At 43.4% G+C, this 14,085-nt stretch overlaps 1 protein-coding gene across 3 annotated transcripts in view; it reads right to left on the bottom strand.

Annotated features, from left to right (window-relative positions):
* Nucleotides 1–267: 267 nt before the first annotated feature.
* ANKRD10 (ankyrin repeat domain 10) overlaps nt 268–14,085 on the bottom strand; it is a 33,310-nt gene continuing 19,492 nt past the window's right edge. For 2 of the 3 annotated variants that reach the window (XM_041730949.1, XM_041730950.1), the window contains 3 exons: nt 13,231–13,466; nt 5,061–5,156; nt 268–1,867 (listed from right to left, as the gene is read on the bottom strand). In XM_041730949.1, the coding sequence (XP_041586883.1) occupies nt 1,392–1,867; nt 5,061–5,156; nt 13,231–13,466 (808 nt within the window). In that variant the 3' untranslated portion in view covers nt 268–1,391. Of the gene's footprint in view, nt 1,868–2,923; nt 5,157–13,230; nt 13,467–14,085 lie in introns of all 3 variants that reach the window. The other variant, XR_005984047.1, reaches the window with a different exon arrangement.

The raw sequence follows: 14,085 nt of genomic DNA, 5'->3' as shown, positions 1-14,085 counted from the left end.
TAGGACTAGAGTATGTCTATTAATAAATCAAAAGTGACCAGAAATTACAGGGGCAGTGCCTGTGTCTCTGCCTCTCTGTGCCATAAATAAATAAATAAATAAATAAATAAATAAATAAATAAATAAATAACAGGGGCAGGATCAGAGGAGTAAAGTAAAATTTTACAAGTAAAATAACAGGCAATACTCCACTTGTACCTCCCTTCCTGCCCCTGCATGGACGCTCCTACCTCCTATCCTGGAAAGAAAGCACAGCCTGGGCACAAATCGAGTGTGAGACTTTTTTAATTCAATTTGTAAAGTACAGTTTAAAAACACATGTTAGTAGCACTCAGAACATTGGCTTGTTCATTTGACATTTTCTCTATCTTCACCAATTTTTATTACAAAAATCAGAAAAGTAAAAATTCATTACAATATTTGCACAGTGTAACCACTAGTTGCCTAAACAAAAGCTAATTTCTATAAAATCATAAACTTAGTGCAGTTTTATTAAGAGAGATCCAAAATTCTCTCAGTGGACTGGATATACATAGTGGTATACATTTTAAAGCAGAAAACCCCAAAAAACAAAAACAAGGAAAAGAAGAAAATATAAGTCAAAATAGTCAGTTAAATATTCTGACCCAACAGTTCCTACGAATAGTAATTTCCACTACGTATAAGGGAAACCATTATCTGTGGTAAAAACCTTAGAGACAAAGCAAGAAATGTGGAATAAAATCACGACAAGCTGGAAGTCAGTCCCAGGTGGCATATGTTTTCAATGAAACCCAGGGCAGGGAGCTACATCATTCCAGGGGCCACTTGTACCCCCCACACCATCATGTGGGCCGGGAGATAAGACTTCACTGCACAGCAAGTTGCAAAGTGTCAATGAAAAGATTTTGAAAAAGACAAATGTTCTTTTTGTCAAGAAATCTTTGTAAGGCTATACTTTGCATAGGGAGATAGCTGTCTTCTGTCATAAAGCCTACAGGACAAAGTAAAAGCAAGCTTTTCAAAATGACTACGTGCAAGGAGTTGAATCTGCAGGCACCTCTCTTACTGCCTCTAATTTATCTTGATCTGATGCAATTTTACTTGACAAAAGGAGAAATGGCATTTTGTGGTGATGGTATTCAAAAGAGAACGCTGAAGCTGGCAGCCAAAAGAATTTGGAAAGAGGCTCGCCATCTCAGAGAAGAAACATCTGTGCAGGAACAGCCCTACTTGTGCATACCACAGGACTCTCAAGGAACTTTTCAAATAAAAGCTTACTTTTCCAGAAAGCTTAAGTATAAAAAAAAGTAGTACAAGTTGTGGCATTCCCTCAAATTGATGCTACATGAGTATTCTGAGTTGGCTACAGGAGGGAGGAGTGTGTCCAGACCCAGCCAGGCCATTCGTCTCTATGAGCCATGGTAGAGGTGCATGGCCCCCAGGATGGCACTGCCGTGTCTCTCTACACCCTTGATGGAGCTGGGCTGCTCCACCACACTATGAAGCTCAGGGATGCTTTCAGCGGTGTCCCCAAACCCATGGTAATGCCCGTAGTGCAGATTCTCCTCAATGTCCTCCACCCAGGAAGGTCTACTAGCTACGCAGCTACTGGGGCTCCCATTCAGGTGCAGAGAGCCACACATCTCGGCGTTAGCACTCATGGTCTTTTCTGGTTCCTCGGTACCGTTAACACAAACAGAACCCTGGCTACTTGGAAAAGGCCGTCCTGGAACTAATCCATTGCTAATTCCATTAGATTCTGATAAGCACTGGTCATTCGGGCTCTCCGTTGCATTGAGCTGTGTCGCAGAGGGGAAGTCCAAATGTCCATTGATGACACATCCATTTGTCAGTGTATCCGACATGGAGCTACTGTTTTTCATATCTGCATTAAGAAATACACCTGTCACCAAAATTCAGAACCAGAGGGGGAAGAGAGACTAATGTTTCATCGCTGCTACAATTTTAAAGGATTTATTTAGCTTCTCTTGTTTTTTTGTTTTTTGTTTTTTTAAGCAAACCAGTTCCTTTTCTGGAAGTAAAAAACTGTGCATAGGCAGATTTAAAAATAGAACCCAACAGCAGCATTTGCCCCGTAAGACAGGAAACATTTATGACTTTCAGGAGCACCTATACTGACAACTATGCGGCGTGAAAAATACCAACAGTCCCAGAAAGCTGTCAGAAAAACCCGAAGAGCAAAAACGTGCTCTCCTCTTAAGACTATGTTCAGGAAGAAGTTTTAAAAATCACCCATGAAAAAGTCCAGCAGAACAAAGTGTGAGGTCTTCCACAGAGTTAAGATAAAAACCCCACACCTCTCCAGCTCTTAAGAAAAGGGAGAAGGATAGGTAGCCCCTGACACGGGGTCCGGGGAGGCACGTGGACGCCGAAGTTCAGCTATTAGCGGCATTCGTGCGGCCCGACTGGGAGCCCTATGCCTTCTCACGCGGGCCGCCTGGGGCCAGCAGCACAATGGCACCAGCTCTGGGACAGTCTTCTGAGTTTTCAAGGACAGTGACTACCATGTCCGAGGCGCACCTGATTAGGCTACATTAAAAATCACTTATGTTGGAAAAATGTTGCTTGTTTAATCTGTGTATGTGGACATCCGTCAAGAGGAGGATGTCTTATGGGGGGAAGAAAGGGGTGATCACAACACACCTGGGCCCATGGAGACAGCGATCACAAGGTATCTTTCTGTATAAGGAAACCTGGGGTTCACTATTCATGTTCACAGGAATTCACACAACAGTACAAAGGATGATTGAGAATTATGTCTTGCTTGGTAATACGGAATTTTATCTCATGTTCTGCGCTGTTAAAGCAAGGTATGATATTAAATACAGAAGAGGGAGTCCCACGACCGATGAAATGAGGACATGTTTCTGCACCCCAATCACCCTGACACACAGTGTGGCCCTCCCCCGGAAGGGCTTACTTTCCGCGTCACCATCTATGTGCCTCTGATTTGCACTTGGACATAGGTTTCTGTGTGTCCCGCAAATCTTCCTGCCAACAAAAAATCACGGCTTGTTCAATGAACAAAAACACCTTCTACACATTCCATTAATCATCCATTTTTCTGTCAACTTAAGTGATAATCATAGTTTAATAGCTGCTATAAATTCTTCAGAGGATAAGGGATTATTTTTTTTTCCAAATTAAAGGACAGCTCTTCTATTGAGTTAAAATTCAAGGCTCGAGAACAAGTAGTTCAAGAACCAAACATGAAGCAGAATAGAAAAGAAACACTTCTATCAATTTTTTCTCAAAAATAAAGCATCAACAATGTTTCCTGGGTGGTAAAATTCATAACTGTGATGGTAACTTTGACAGTTATTAAGACAAATAATCATATACTATTAATAGACATAGAAATGACATTCCCAGAGGATTGGACCTGGAAAAGTCCAGGAGCATGGCCTCAGGAACTGGAGTTACCTAGACTCCGTTTCCATTTTGCTTTCACTGTGTGTGTTTGTGTGAGTGTGGTTTCTCATTAGTGCTCAGGGGTGTGAGCTAGTGTTGTTACATAATCTCAAAATCAAGGCTACTTGATAACCTCATGTTGTTATGGAAAAATTTAATAAGACTGAGCATGAGAATGGCGGGCATCCTAGAGACTGGCTATGCCATGACCCCACCTGGCTGGGACTGCGACCTGCCGGCTGCCTCCAGCACCATCCTCATTCCTGGCCCCAGGTGCTGGCAGGGCCCATGCTCCTGTGCACCACCTGCCCCCAGGAGTTTAGCACATTTTGTGCACACAGGCGGACACTGTTGTACATGAGGTGACAGGAAATGTGGTACCTCTTATAGAGGATGAGCTGGGCTTGAAATAAAAGTGTGTCCTTTTCAATGTGATGTCCAAGCTCGCTATTAAATTTAGCCTGAAAACACAGGGAATGCTTGAAGATTAAAGAATAATTACTTCTGCCTTTTTAAAAGCAGGTAGCAATGTCGTGTATTTTTGAAAAGCTTTGAGTTTTATCATTGGTCTTTAGCCAAAATCTTTAAATGTACTATCTAATCAGAATTTCCCTTAGAAAACCTACCATTGAATTATTTGGCAAAAAGACAACTCCACCTGTAACAACCCTGTAGCTTCTAGAAAGATGTACACATTTTCCTTTCATTTTAGTAAATAGAATGATTTTTTTCATGTATGTCTGGGAAACATGATGCATAATCTCTTATCCCAGTGAAGAATTTAGCATAGAGACATTATAATAAAACCTTAAAAAAAAAAACCAGTACCTATTTCTATATATATTAACACAGTAAGAAAATGGCTAAGATGTTTTCGCGGTCACCTAAAGAAAAGAATGACAGAGAAAAGTGTTAACTCAAAGGAAAAGTCTTCAGAGATTCTAAATGCTAAGAGAAACAGAGCCTTTGACTTTCAACACTGAAGATGACTACCAGCTGTTTGAGTATATGAACACTTCGAGCATGTAAAACGTGTCTTGTGAGACGCGGTGCTCCGCGTTCGGCCAGACTCGGAGCCGATGCCTCAGAAACCACAGAGACCGGGAGGGCGTGCGAGAGGCTCCACGCAGACGAGACTGGCCACGTGTCAGGACTACAGCACTCCCCAGTCCTCCGGGCCTGCAGCAAGTCATCCTTCTTGCTGCGCGCCACGCTGGAACTCCCAGCAGGAGAGGTCTCTCTGGTGTATTCACCCAAAGGTCACATGTCAGAAAAGTAAGCATGCGAAACCTCATTGAAATTAAACAAGGCACGTTAAGCAGAAGCTTCAAACCAAAATAGGAAGATTGCACTTCAACTTTTCATATTTATAGAATACACCCAAAACACATATCACTGTATCTACAAACTTGCCCACGATATGCAAACCGTAGTATGACATTCTTTAAAACGCCGACAGCAGTGCAAACGTCGGGAGAGCTTATGTTAGAAATAATACGCATACTGGTTCTTGCAACGACAAGGGGTCTGCATTGCCGAAACAGTATATATTTCTATTTCTTTGGGTCCAACAGAACCCCCCTCCTGCCGTTTGGCGTCTTCGACCATGGGGCTGCCGTGGCTAACAGAGAACTGTCCACTCCCACCTGTGACAGCAGCAAACTCTCTGTCGACCAGCATTTTGTCAGCTTCATCTTCCACATCGCTGTTCCCCAGCGGCATGCAGGGACCCAGACTCTGAGCTGCATAGAACACAAAGGCAAGTTTAAACCCCAGCACCCACAAGCTTTTAAGACAGCCGATTGTCACTCCTTTCTCCTCAGGAGCAACTAATGCTCCTGAACCATCAAGACAACTTAATAATCAGATTACTAACACATTAAGTGCACTCCCAGAAAACATACTTTCCACAATAAAACATACTTCCTGAAGCGTGCAGTTTCAATGAGAAGTCATGGGATTTTGGACACTTATACTTGATGGCACAAATTCTCCTTTATGGTTGTTGCTTGGACAAAATAACACAGACAACCCAGAGAGGTTTCTAAATATGATTTTAGGTTCAGAGTACTCTGTTATGCGCCCAAATGTTCCTTCAGTTGTTTCTCGTAAAGAAATAATAATACAATTCTTGAATAACATGAATACCATTAAAACTATCCTCAAATTAAAAAAAAACACTAACTTCAGTAGCAGAAAATAAGGTAAAAGCCAAGATTCAATGCTGTCCTGGAGAGGTGCAGGCCCGTGTACCAAGGGATAACTCTGGAAACAAGCATTAAAGTCTTCGTTCTGAGGTCTTTAGAGTTGAGGTTGTATTTTCACATTCCTCAAAATATGATCATTTTTTATGAATGTTACAGAAAAACAAACATGCACATTTAATCCTTCCTGCAAGAATCACATTCGCTGTGTGGAAACATGACCCTGTGCACTTTTCTTAGGAATCTCCCCTTCTCCGAGCAGCCACTCCCACTTGACAGAGCTTTCTAGTTTTAATAAGCATACGCTATCACAAAAATGGACTCCCACATCATGTCCATGTCTTGCTTTTCTTCATCCACCATGGCATAAATGCAGCGTGTCAGCTAAGTTCAAAAGAATCTTTTAAGTTGACTAATAACCCACTGTATGGCTGCATTATAACTTACCCCCACAAAACTCCCCACCACGGTCTGGCTTTTCTTTCCCATTGTGAATATCATAATCAACATCCTTATAAACACACCTTTCTGTACATTTCCGGTTCTTTACTCAGCTCAGATAAATATTGAGAATTATTTCTGGGTCAAGGGATATATAGAACACAAATAACAACTTTTGGTGCTATATCTTTCCAATAAACATTTAAAAACAGACATGAACTCTGCAGCTTTAATTACTTCTAATTTTAGAGGCACGAGTTATTTTTGATATACGTAAGAGGAATGAGTGTGCCAGTTCCAGACTATTATTAAGCCTCACCCCAAACTATTGAGACCAAAGCTAATAATGTATGGTCTTAATGAAAGAGAAGCACAAATTCTGGATTAGTATGTGGGAGAAACAGAAACAGGACGGTGTGATTCGTGTAGCTGGTCTGCACAGGTACCAGGCCAAAAGCACTCTACAAGACAGGTGCTTTTAAGCCAGAGGCATTAAGCCATGGATTTCAGTCTTTCCCTCTCAGAGCTCTCCTGATTCCTCCACATCAGTGGAGGGCAAGGCGCTAGCTTCACTGCGAACCATGTACTTTCAATGAGTCGTGGCAAATAGGCTGCTGTAAGGAGGGGTGGGAGGGAGCACTCTGGGTGCCAGCTGATGAAGTCCTCATCATCTTCAGAGAAAGCCCAGTCACTTCAGAGATGAGGTGCCTCAGTCAGCATGGGGTCAGGTTCTCCTCCTTTTTCTCCTCTGCCTGGTAAGCCAGGCAGGTAATTGGGTAGTTTGCGGAGAAGTGGCACACTAGCATGGCAAAGCCACAGGTGCCTCTGTGAACAGAAAGGGAGACTCACTCCACTGGGATACAACACAGCTTTCAGATTTCATACTTGTAAGATGCCAATGTTCCCCGGAGAAGGTGACAACTAGGCTAATGTGCAACTTCACATCTCTGAAAAGTAAAGGTTAAAAAACACCAAAAAGACAGAGGACAAATACAAAAGTGCTTCATGAGAGCAGAGGAATTTATATTCTCATCCCCTAAGCCCAGTGCCTAGAAGTGTGCCCGTGTCCACAGATGAAGCCCTCTCTCTAGCCTAAAAAGGTACAAACACAGAAAGCAGACAAAAGCTGAGTAACTAGAATAATCAGCAATAAAATCAGGAGGATCACCTCCAGCTAAGTCTGCCTACAAAGTGGACTGGAAACGAGGGCAGACCTGCCACTAGGGGGCCAGAAGAGCTGGTGACCAAGGACTTTGGAGCCATTGGAGGAGCCAGGGCACAAGGCTGTTGTCTTACAGCGTGAAGGACTCCCTTCAGGAGACCCATGCAGCGCACCAGGAACTAACCCAGACCTCTCCATCTCATAGATGGTCGTTAATGCTGGTAGTTCCTCGTTAACAGAACAGGATAAAGAAGAAAGAGACTGAAGGCTTTATATTAGTAGTCAGGATTCTCTTTTAACGTGGGAAGCATATGCCAACGTGGTCAGCCCAGCATTTTCTTTCTCTAGAGATAGGCCCTCTTTGTAGTGCATTGTTGCCCTAAAAGATCTGCAAAGGGGGACACCTGGGTGGCTCAGCATTGTTTGATCCCAGGTTCTAGGGATGGAGTCCTGCATCGGGCTCCCTGTGAGGAGCCTGTTTCTCCCTCTGTGTCTCTGCTTCTCTCTGTGTCTCTCATGAATAAAATAAAAATCTTTAAAAAAAAAATCTGTAGAAGTTTTTGACTCCTTGGCCATAATCTGGCAGCCCCGGAACCTTGTGTAATTTTAGCACCTGTATATAGGGAGTGCTTAATTATCCAGATGGAGGTATTAAAGGTGCCAATTTACTTTTTAAAACTGTATTTTACATGCCATGAGATTAATATTGGCCTCTGAGAATTTTAAGAACATTGGATCCAACCTTTCTCCCACACATACCCATACATCTTTGCCAAAGGAACCACTGAAATATTCCACACTGCATCTGAGAAAGGTGATCTCACAGTCCAGAAAAACAAAATGTCTTCTTTCCAAGTTACCAATTTTGATACCATTTACACTTTGGAAAAGAAGCACCTTCCCTTCCCATCTTCCTATTGTTAAAAGGAAAACTTATTTTAGCTAAAACGAAAAATCAGAGAACATTTTGTTAAAAAATGTGCTTACCTTTTACTTGGCCAAAGCAGGCATTTGTTGAGGAGATGAGATTCTCGAACACATTAGATGCTGAATATGGATGACAGAAAACTGCCTGGGACTGGCTCAAAATAAACCCTCCCAGCTTCCTTCCTACAGAGGCAATGTTGCAACCAAGTGTGACCACTGTCTGAACACAAAAATCTGCATTTGTACTTTCATCTAAGATCCTTAAAACCAATTTTTAGCAAGATTCTAAAACTGCATATTTTATTTTAAGACCAAGTAGTCCGAAGACATGGGAGAGGTAGGACTTCACTTCTGGAAGCCAGATGACACATTACAGAGGCTGTGCCATCAGGAAGGTACACACTTACTGTACAATGGGCATGCCACTTGTGCTGACATGCAGAACATGTATACAAAAACATTCACTTTTTAAAAGTGAATCTTACACCCAACATGGGGCTTGAACTCACGACCTGGTGATGAAGGGTTGTAGGCTCTGCCGACAGAGCCAGCCAGGTGCTCCCAAAACAAGATTTCAAATTGCCAAGGACACCTAAAATTTTACCTAGTGCCTATGAAAAATGCTTCATCGGGCTTAACTTTAAAGGCAGAGAACTCTCTTAAAGGCAAAAATCAATCTATCCGGTCACATACATGTAAGATGTAAGTGGGCCAGCTGGCTAGCACGGTGCTAACCCCCACACATTGTGCACAGAAGCCATCTGACGCGCACACACTGCCAGCAAGTTCACATGATGGACTTCAGCGGGGCTGGGCTCCCGACATGGATTAGTCATCCCCTTCCTTTGTTCATCTTTAGTGTGCCAGTGTGGTGGTGGTGGTGGGGGGGGGGGAGGGTCGCAAGTGCTGACCACAACCCTGGAGGGAGGTGGCCAGGGGCCCCAAGTATGCTGACCACCAGGGAAGTCCTCAGTTCCCCTCTAAAAGAGCCGGAAAGGAAATGCCTCCTGGTGGCTTCCCACTGGACTTAATTAGTCAGAACTATTCTTTACTCCACTTATAAAGCACATTTTACCCAAATCACTTTTTAAAGATTCTATTAAAATCAAAGCACTACCTAAGGCCAGAGTGAAGGTGGTTTCTACCATGAGGTGACCTTTCATAGGACTTGAACTCAGGCCACGGCCCAAGTGCAGCAGGCCTGTGGGTGGGGCACTGGGGATGCCAAGGGCACAGAGCAGCAGCCGTTCTGTTCTGGAGACACAAAAGGGGAGGCGCATAGGATGACTGACTCCCACCATAGCTCTGACACTGCCGAGGACAGATGAGGCTCAAGTTTGAAACCAAGCCAACAGTGGAAACTGAAGAAAGTGCTTGGTTCTTAAGTGTGATTCATTCAGATTCAGAGTAACATGGTGCTAAATCTTAAGGGACTGAGACAAAGCAATGTTATTCCCATGCAGTGTCCTCTTAATCTGGACAAATAGTTAAAACCATTTACTGTACCCAAAGTCAAAGTCACATGTGTGTCTGTAACACACGGAATTAAACTAGAAGGAACTAAATTAGACACTTACTGCTGGGAGGCCCTGGATTTCCTGAATCTCATTCTTTACTTCGACGTATCAGTTAACAGGAGTCTCCCTCCTCCTAGGTCAAGGGTGGTCAGGACCGATAGTGCAGTATAGAAAGTGGAGATTCTTTAACAAGTTCATTCTAGGGAAAAGTGTGCTGAGAAACGCCTCACTGCTAATTTCAAACTGAGTCATGCTGCAGACAGCTTTCCTAAAAGGTGTTGTTAGGAATTAAATACCTATGCATTATCTATGAGTCTCTAATATCACTAATACACCTACTTGAGTAAGTAAACCATGACATCAATCTAACAAGAGCCCCAGTGCCGACACAGCCTGCTTCCCTACAGCAACTGTTTCCAATGACAAACTAGGTCTCTGGCTCAGCCTGTAGCTCACACTACCTCTCCCCACTCAAGACTCTGGGGCTGCCCCCAAGACAATTCCTGATTACACGAGTGAGCTCTATCTCACGGATGGGACCGGCGTTCCTCCCTCATCCTCCCTGGTAATTTGGAGGAGTTTCCAAGGACCACAGACATACAAGTAACTGCACTGTGACTCACACCTGAACCGTCACAGAACAGAGACGTGTCATTCCGATTCGAGCAAACGGTTGATACGTGGGGTGGAGGGGGGCCAGATGAACAAAACCCCATTTTATTTGTATATTTATCATTTTTAATCAAAATCAAAATCAACCGCTTAAGTAACATCTGGATTTTACTTGATGCTTGAGTTCACGGCCACACAGACTAGGTCTGCTCTGGCAGGACCACACTTGTGGTACAGCCTTCTCCCACAGGGCAGCCTCCAGCCCTGCAGTACAGAGTGAAGCTGAGCTCTTTTCCAAGGGAAAATCATGCCAATTATCTTAAAATATTTGAAAATAGTTTACTGAAAGCAGAGACAGAGGCTACTTTCTGTGAAGAGCAGAAAACTTTCAGACTCAGGATTCCAATGTAAAAAAAGTTAAAAAATAAATTTCACAAGACACACTTTAAAAAGTTGGCTTAGCCAGAAAAACTTCTGGAAAGAACTGCTTTTGTGAACATAAATTGCACACTAAAAACACTAGTGTGACATTTTAAGTTGTACAGAGACAGGCTAGATTTTCATTATTAAGGTCCAAGCCATGCATTGATACAGCCCAGACAGGATTCCTGACCCCTTGTACTGGGGAGGAAGTGAGAGACAATTTTAAACTCTTTTAAGTACTTTCATGTGTGAAGTTATTCAAAAGTATTTTATATGCATATATCAGGAAAAAAATTATCTGGCATGAGAACCAAAAACTTACCTACAAAATGAGTAATTCAGAATTAGCAAAAACTTAGACTCACACATTTAAAGAGCAAATCAAAATGAGATGCCAGAAATTAAGTGAAGGTGCACTACAGCAGCAGGTCTTGAAATGCATACTAGAACCCTATCCAAGAATGCAAGTAACAGGCAGTTTCCTTCAGAAAACTCAAGGCAGCTGGGGAAAATCCTGAGTAAGAGGGGACTGCCCCAACCCCCACTCATGGCCTAAGTATGTAATGGTAAAATGGAAAACACTTGCTTTCCCCCAGAGGGAAGGAGCTGGGCAGCGGTGGGCACCTGTCTGTGCTCACAAATATTAACTGACAAACACGCACGCATGCTCCAGGGACCGTGCGGTCACCACCTCCGGTGAGGAGCCCGGATTTCTCCTACAGGCTCTGCATGTGGACAGAGCGAGTGAGCCTTGGGACTGCGGGACTTTAACACCAGGCTCTGGCTGCCTCCTCTTCTGACCTGGCGCCAGGCTGAGCAGTGGGAACAGGCCATTTGGGAAAGCTGCACAGAAGTTTCATGGGCAAAATATCCATCTCTCATGCTGGTCAACCAAAAGGAGTCCTTGTCTGGAGGGAGTAAAATCCCCTCAACCCCTACCTACCTGTAGGATTCTTCAAGTCCAATCTGTGTAGTAATAAGGTTGAGAAACTTAAATTCAAGTTTGAGGAATCCTTGGAAAGTCTTTTTTGGACACTTCAACACAGATACTGGTCAACCCCACTGAACTGAAACCTTAAAGAAACTGGTTTTAAAACCTCTTTGGTACACTTCTGAGTCCTGCCTACACTACCAGGTAAGAATTTAAGATCTATGCTATAACACATGTGGACATGGTCACATGCAGGATTCCTACATGAAGGCACAGGGAAGATTCCAGATTAAACCAGGTGCCAAATGGACGAAAAGACACTATTTTTAAAAAGTAGATGCTCTTAAAGGGCTTTTAAAACACATTAGAAAGAAATATATTGGAACATGGTATGAATAACTGATGATGCTGAACAGTACTTCACCATCAAGGACACCCCTTCTGAAGGACAGACATACCTTCACGCTGTTTGTGCTTATGATCATTCTAGCACATACCATTATACGATTTATAAAGGTATAAATTTGGTAAACTATACTTCGTTTGACTTCATACATTCATTCCTACAAAAAAGTCACGAGTTTTTATAGTGACAGTATTTTAAAAAGTAGGTAACACAATTCTATCACCTTTATAGTAACAAGAACCCATTTTCATCTGGATGCAAATGTTAAACTGAAAAGGTACAGCACTGGAAAGAGGATAATGCTGACCCCCATGAAGCGTGGTCACCTGAAACCTCCAGCTCCTCAGCTTTTCCTCATACTATCCTTGTGTAGCCAAGGGCACAACTTTGTACTTATGCTCAGCAAATCCTGTCTGCGCTTGTGATCTCACTCCCACCTCTCAGTGCCCCGGTCTACGTTTGCTCCGTGTTCTCATGAAGGGATTACTTCGTCTCAGGAGGTATCTTACATGCAGGTGTATTTTTTCTCTACACAAAGGGGAGGTGTGTTTTCATCTGAGAGTGACTAGGTGACCCTGTTTTGCAAACTCTGAAGTTATCTGAAGATAAGGTGGGAAAATACTTATCAATAACTTACCTTCGAGACTTATCCTCACGTCACACGGACACCCCAGGTCTCGCTGTGACACACACGCTATACTGTGGGTGTGGAGACCAGCTGAGGCCAGAGCGCAGTGCATGTGGAGCAGCGCGGCCAACCTCTCCCTGCCCAGACGTGAAACTGTGTTTTGCTACCAGACCAGCAATGTTATTATTCATAAGCTCGGGAACATTCACAGGAAACAAACAAAAATCAGGCACAGTGGCAGAATTTTTTAATAGTTATATTTCAAGCAGGTACAAGAAAACGAGAAAAATCTTCCTACTTCATGGCAGAAAACCTGGGTGTGCAGTTATATACACACATTTCCATCTGAGCTGTCAACACAGCCCTCCTGGCCGCTCCCCTTTTGTTAAAGGGCCCATCTTCCAAGTGGCCATACGGGGAAAGTGCCACCACCACTGCACCAGGATCCTCCGGCACAGTACCCAAATGACGGTCTCATCTCGAAGGCGCCTCCAGCCGTAAAAGAGAGCACACGTTACAGAAAGGAGCAGAGTCCGCCCCCCTCCTGCCCACAAAGGTGTCTCACCTTCAGTTCTAGCCTTCTTTACTCCAAAGGGCTCTGGATCTTCCAAGCATCTCTTGCGATTTGCGCCAACACTAGTGTGATTAGGGAATATATTCTGATGGCCCCCATTTATGGTGCCATTATCATAGAAACGGCTCAGGTGACAATTCTGCAGGTTCAAGAGAAACTGGGTGCACTCTTGGAAACCCTGGGTTTGAGCAATGTCTGCTGCCGTCAGGCCACTGGCATTTCTCAGGCTGTGTGACACAAAAACACAGAATTACACCCCGCCGGCATCCTCGCCTGCTCTCTGCTCCTGCTGACCTGACTGACTATCTCAAGGGGATGGCAAGAGAATACAGATTTACAGCAGGTCTCCCTTACAGGGGAGCTCCTCATCCTGGCTGCATAACTAACTGTGCTCTTACGCACATCTCATTACTAAGCAAGATTCGGGCGATAGGCATTTAAAATCAACACACTAAACTTTAAAAAAGGAATCTTCCTGTTTAACTTTCTCAAAATCATTTTTTAGGTGAGTCTGAAGAACCTAAGTTTACGCCAACTTCAGACTTAACCCGAAACTGAGGTCTATATTATCTGCATAATTGTAATAATCCATTCCTTTAGCTTGAGTAAAATCATAACAAACAAACATGTACTGAAATTGTCCATGGCATTCATGACAATCGGCTTCCTAGAAGCAGCGCACCGATAAGCCAGATTTGTGCTAACACGTGACACTGTAAGTGGAAGTTTAGGATGTCCTGACATGAAGATAACTGATCATCAGGCTGGAAGGCTGAGCAACTCAGTCTGTGTGTGTGTGTGTGTGTGTGTGTGTGTGTGTGTGTGTGTGTGTGTGTCTATGTTATG

This window comes from Vulpes lagopus, chromosome 16, assembly GCF_018345385.1.
Source record: "Vulpes lagopus strain Blue_001 chromosome 16, ASM1834538v1, whole genome shotgun sequence".
Classification (NCBI taxonomy): domain Eukaryota; kingdom Metazoa; phylum Chordata; class Mammalia; order Carnivora; family Canidae; genus Vulpes; species Vulpes lagopus.
The sequence above is the reverse complement of the archived record's forward strand: the minus strand, read 5'-3'. Positions and strand labels throughout refer to the sequence as shown.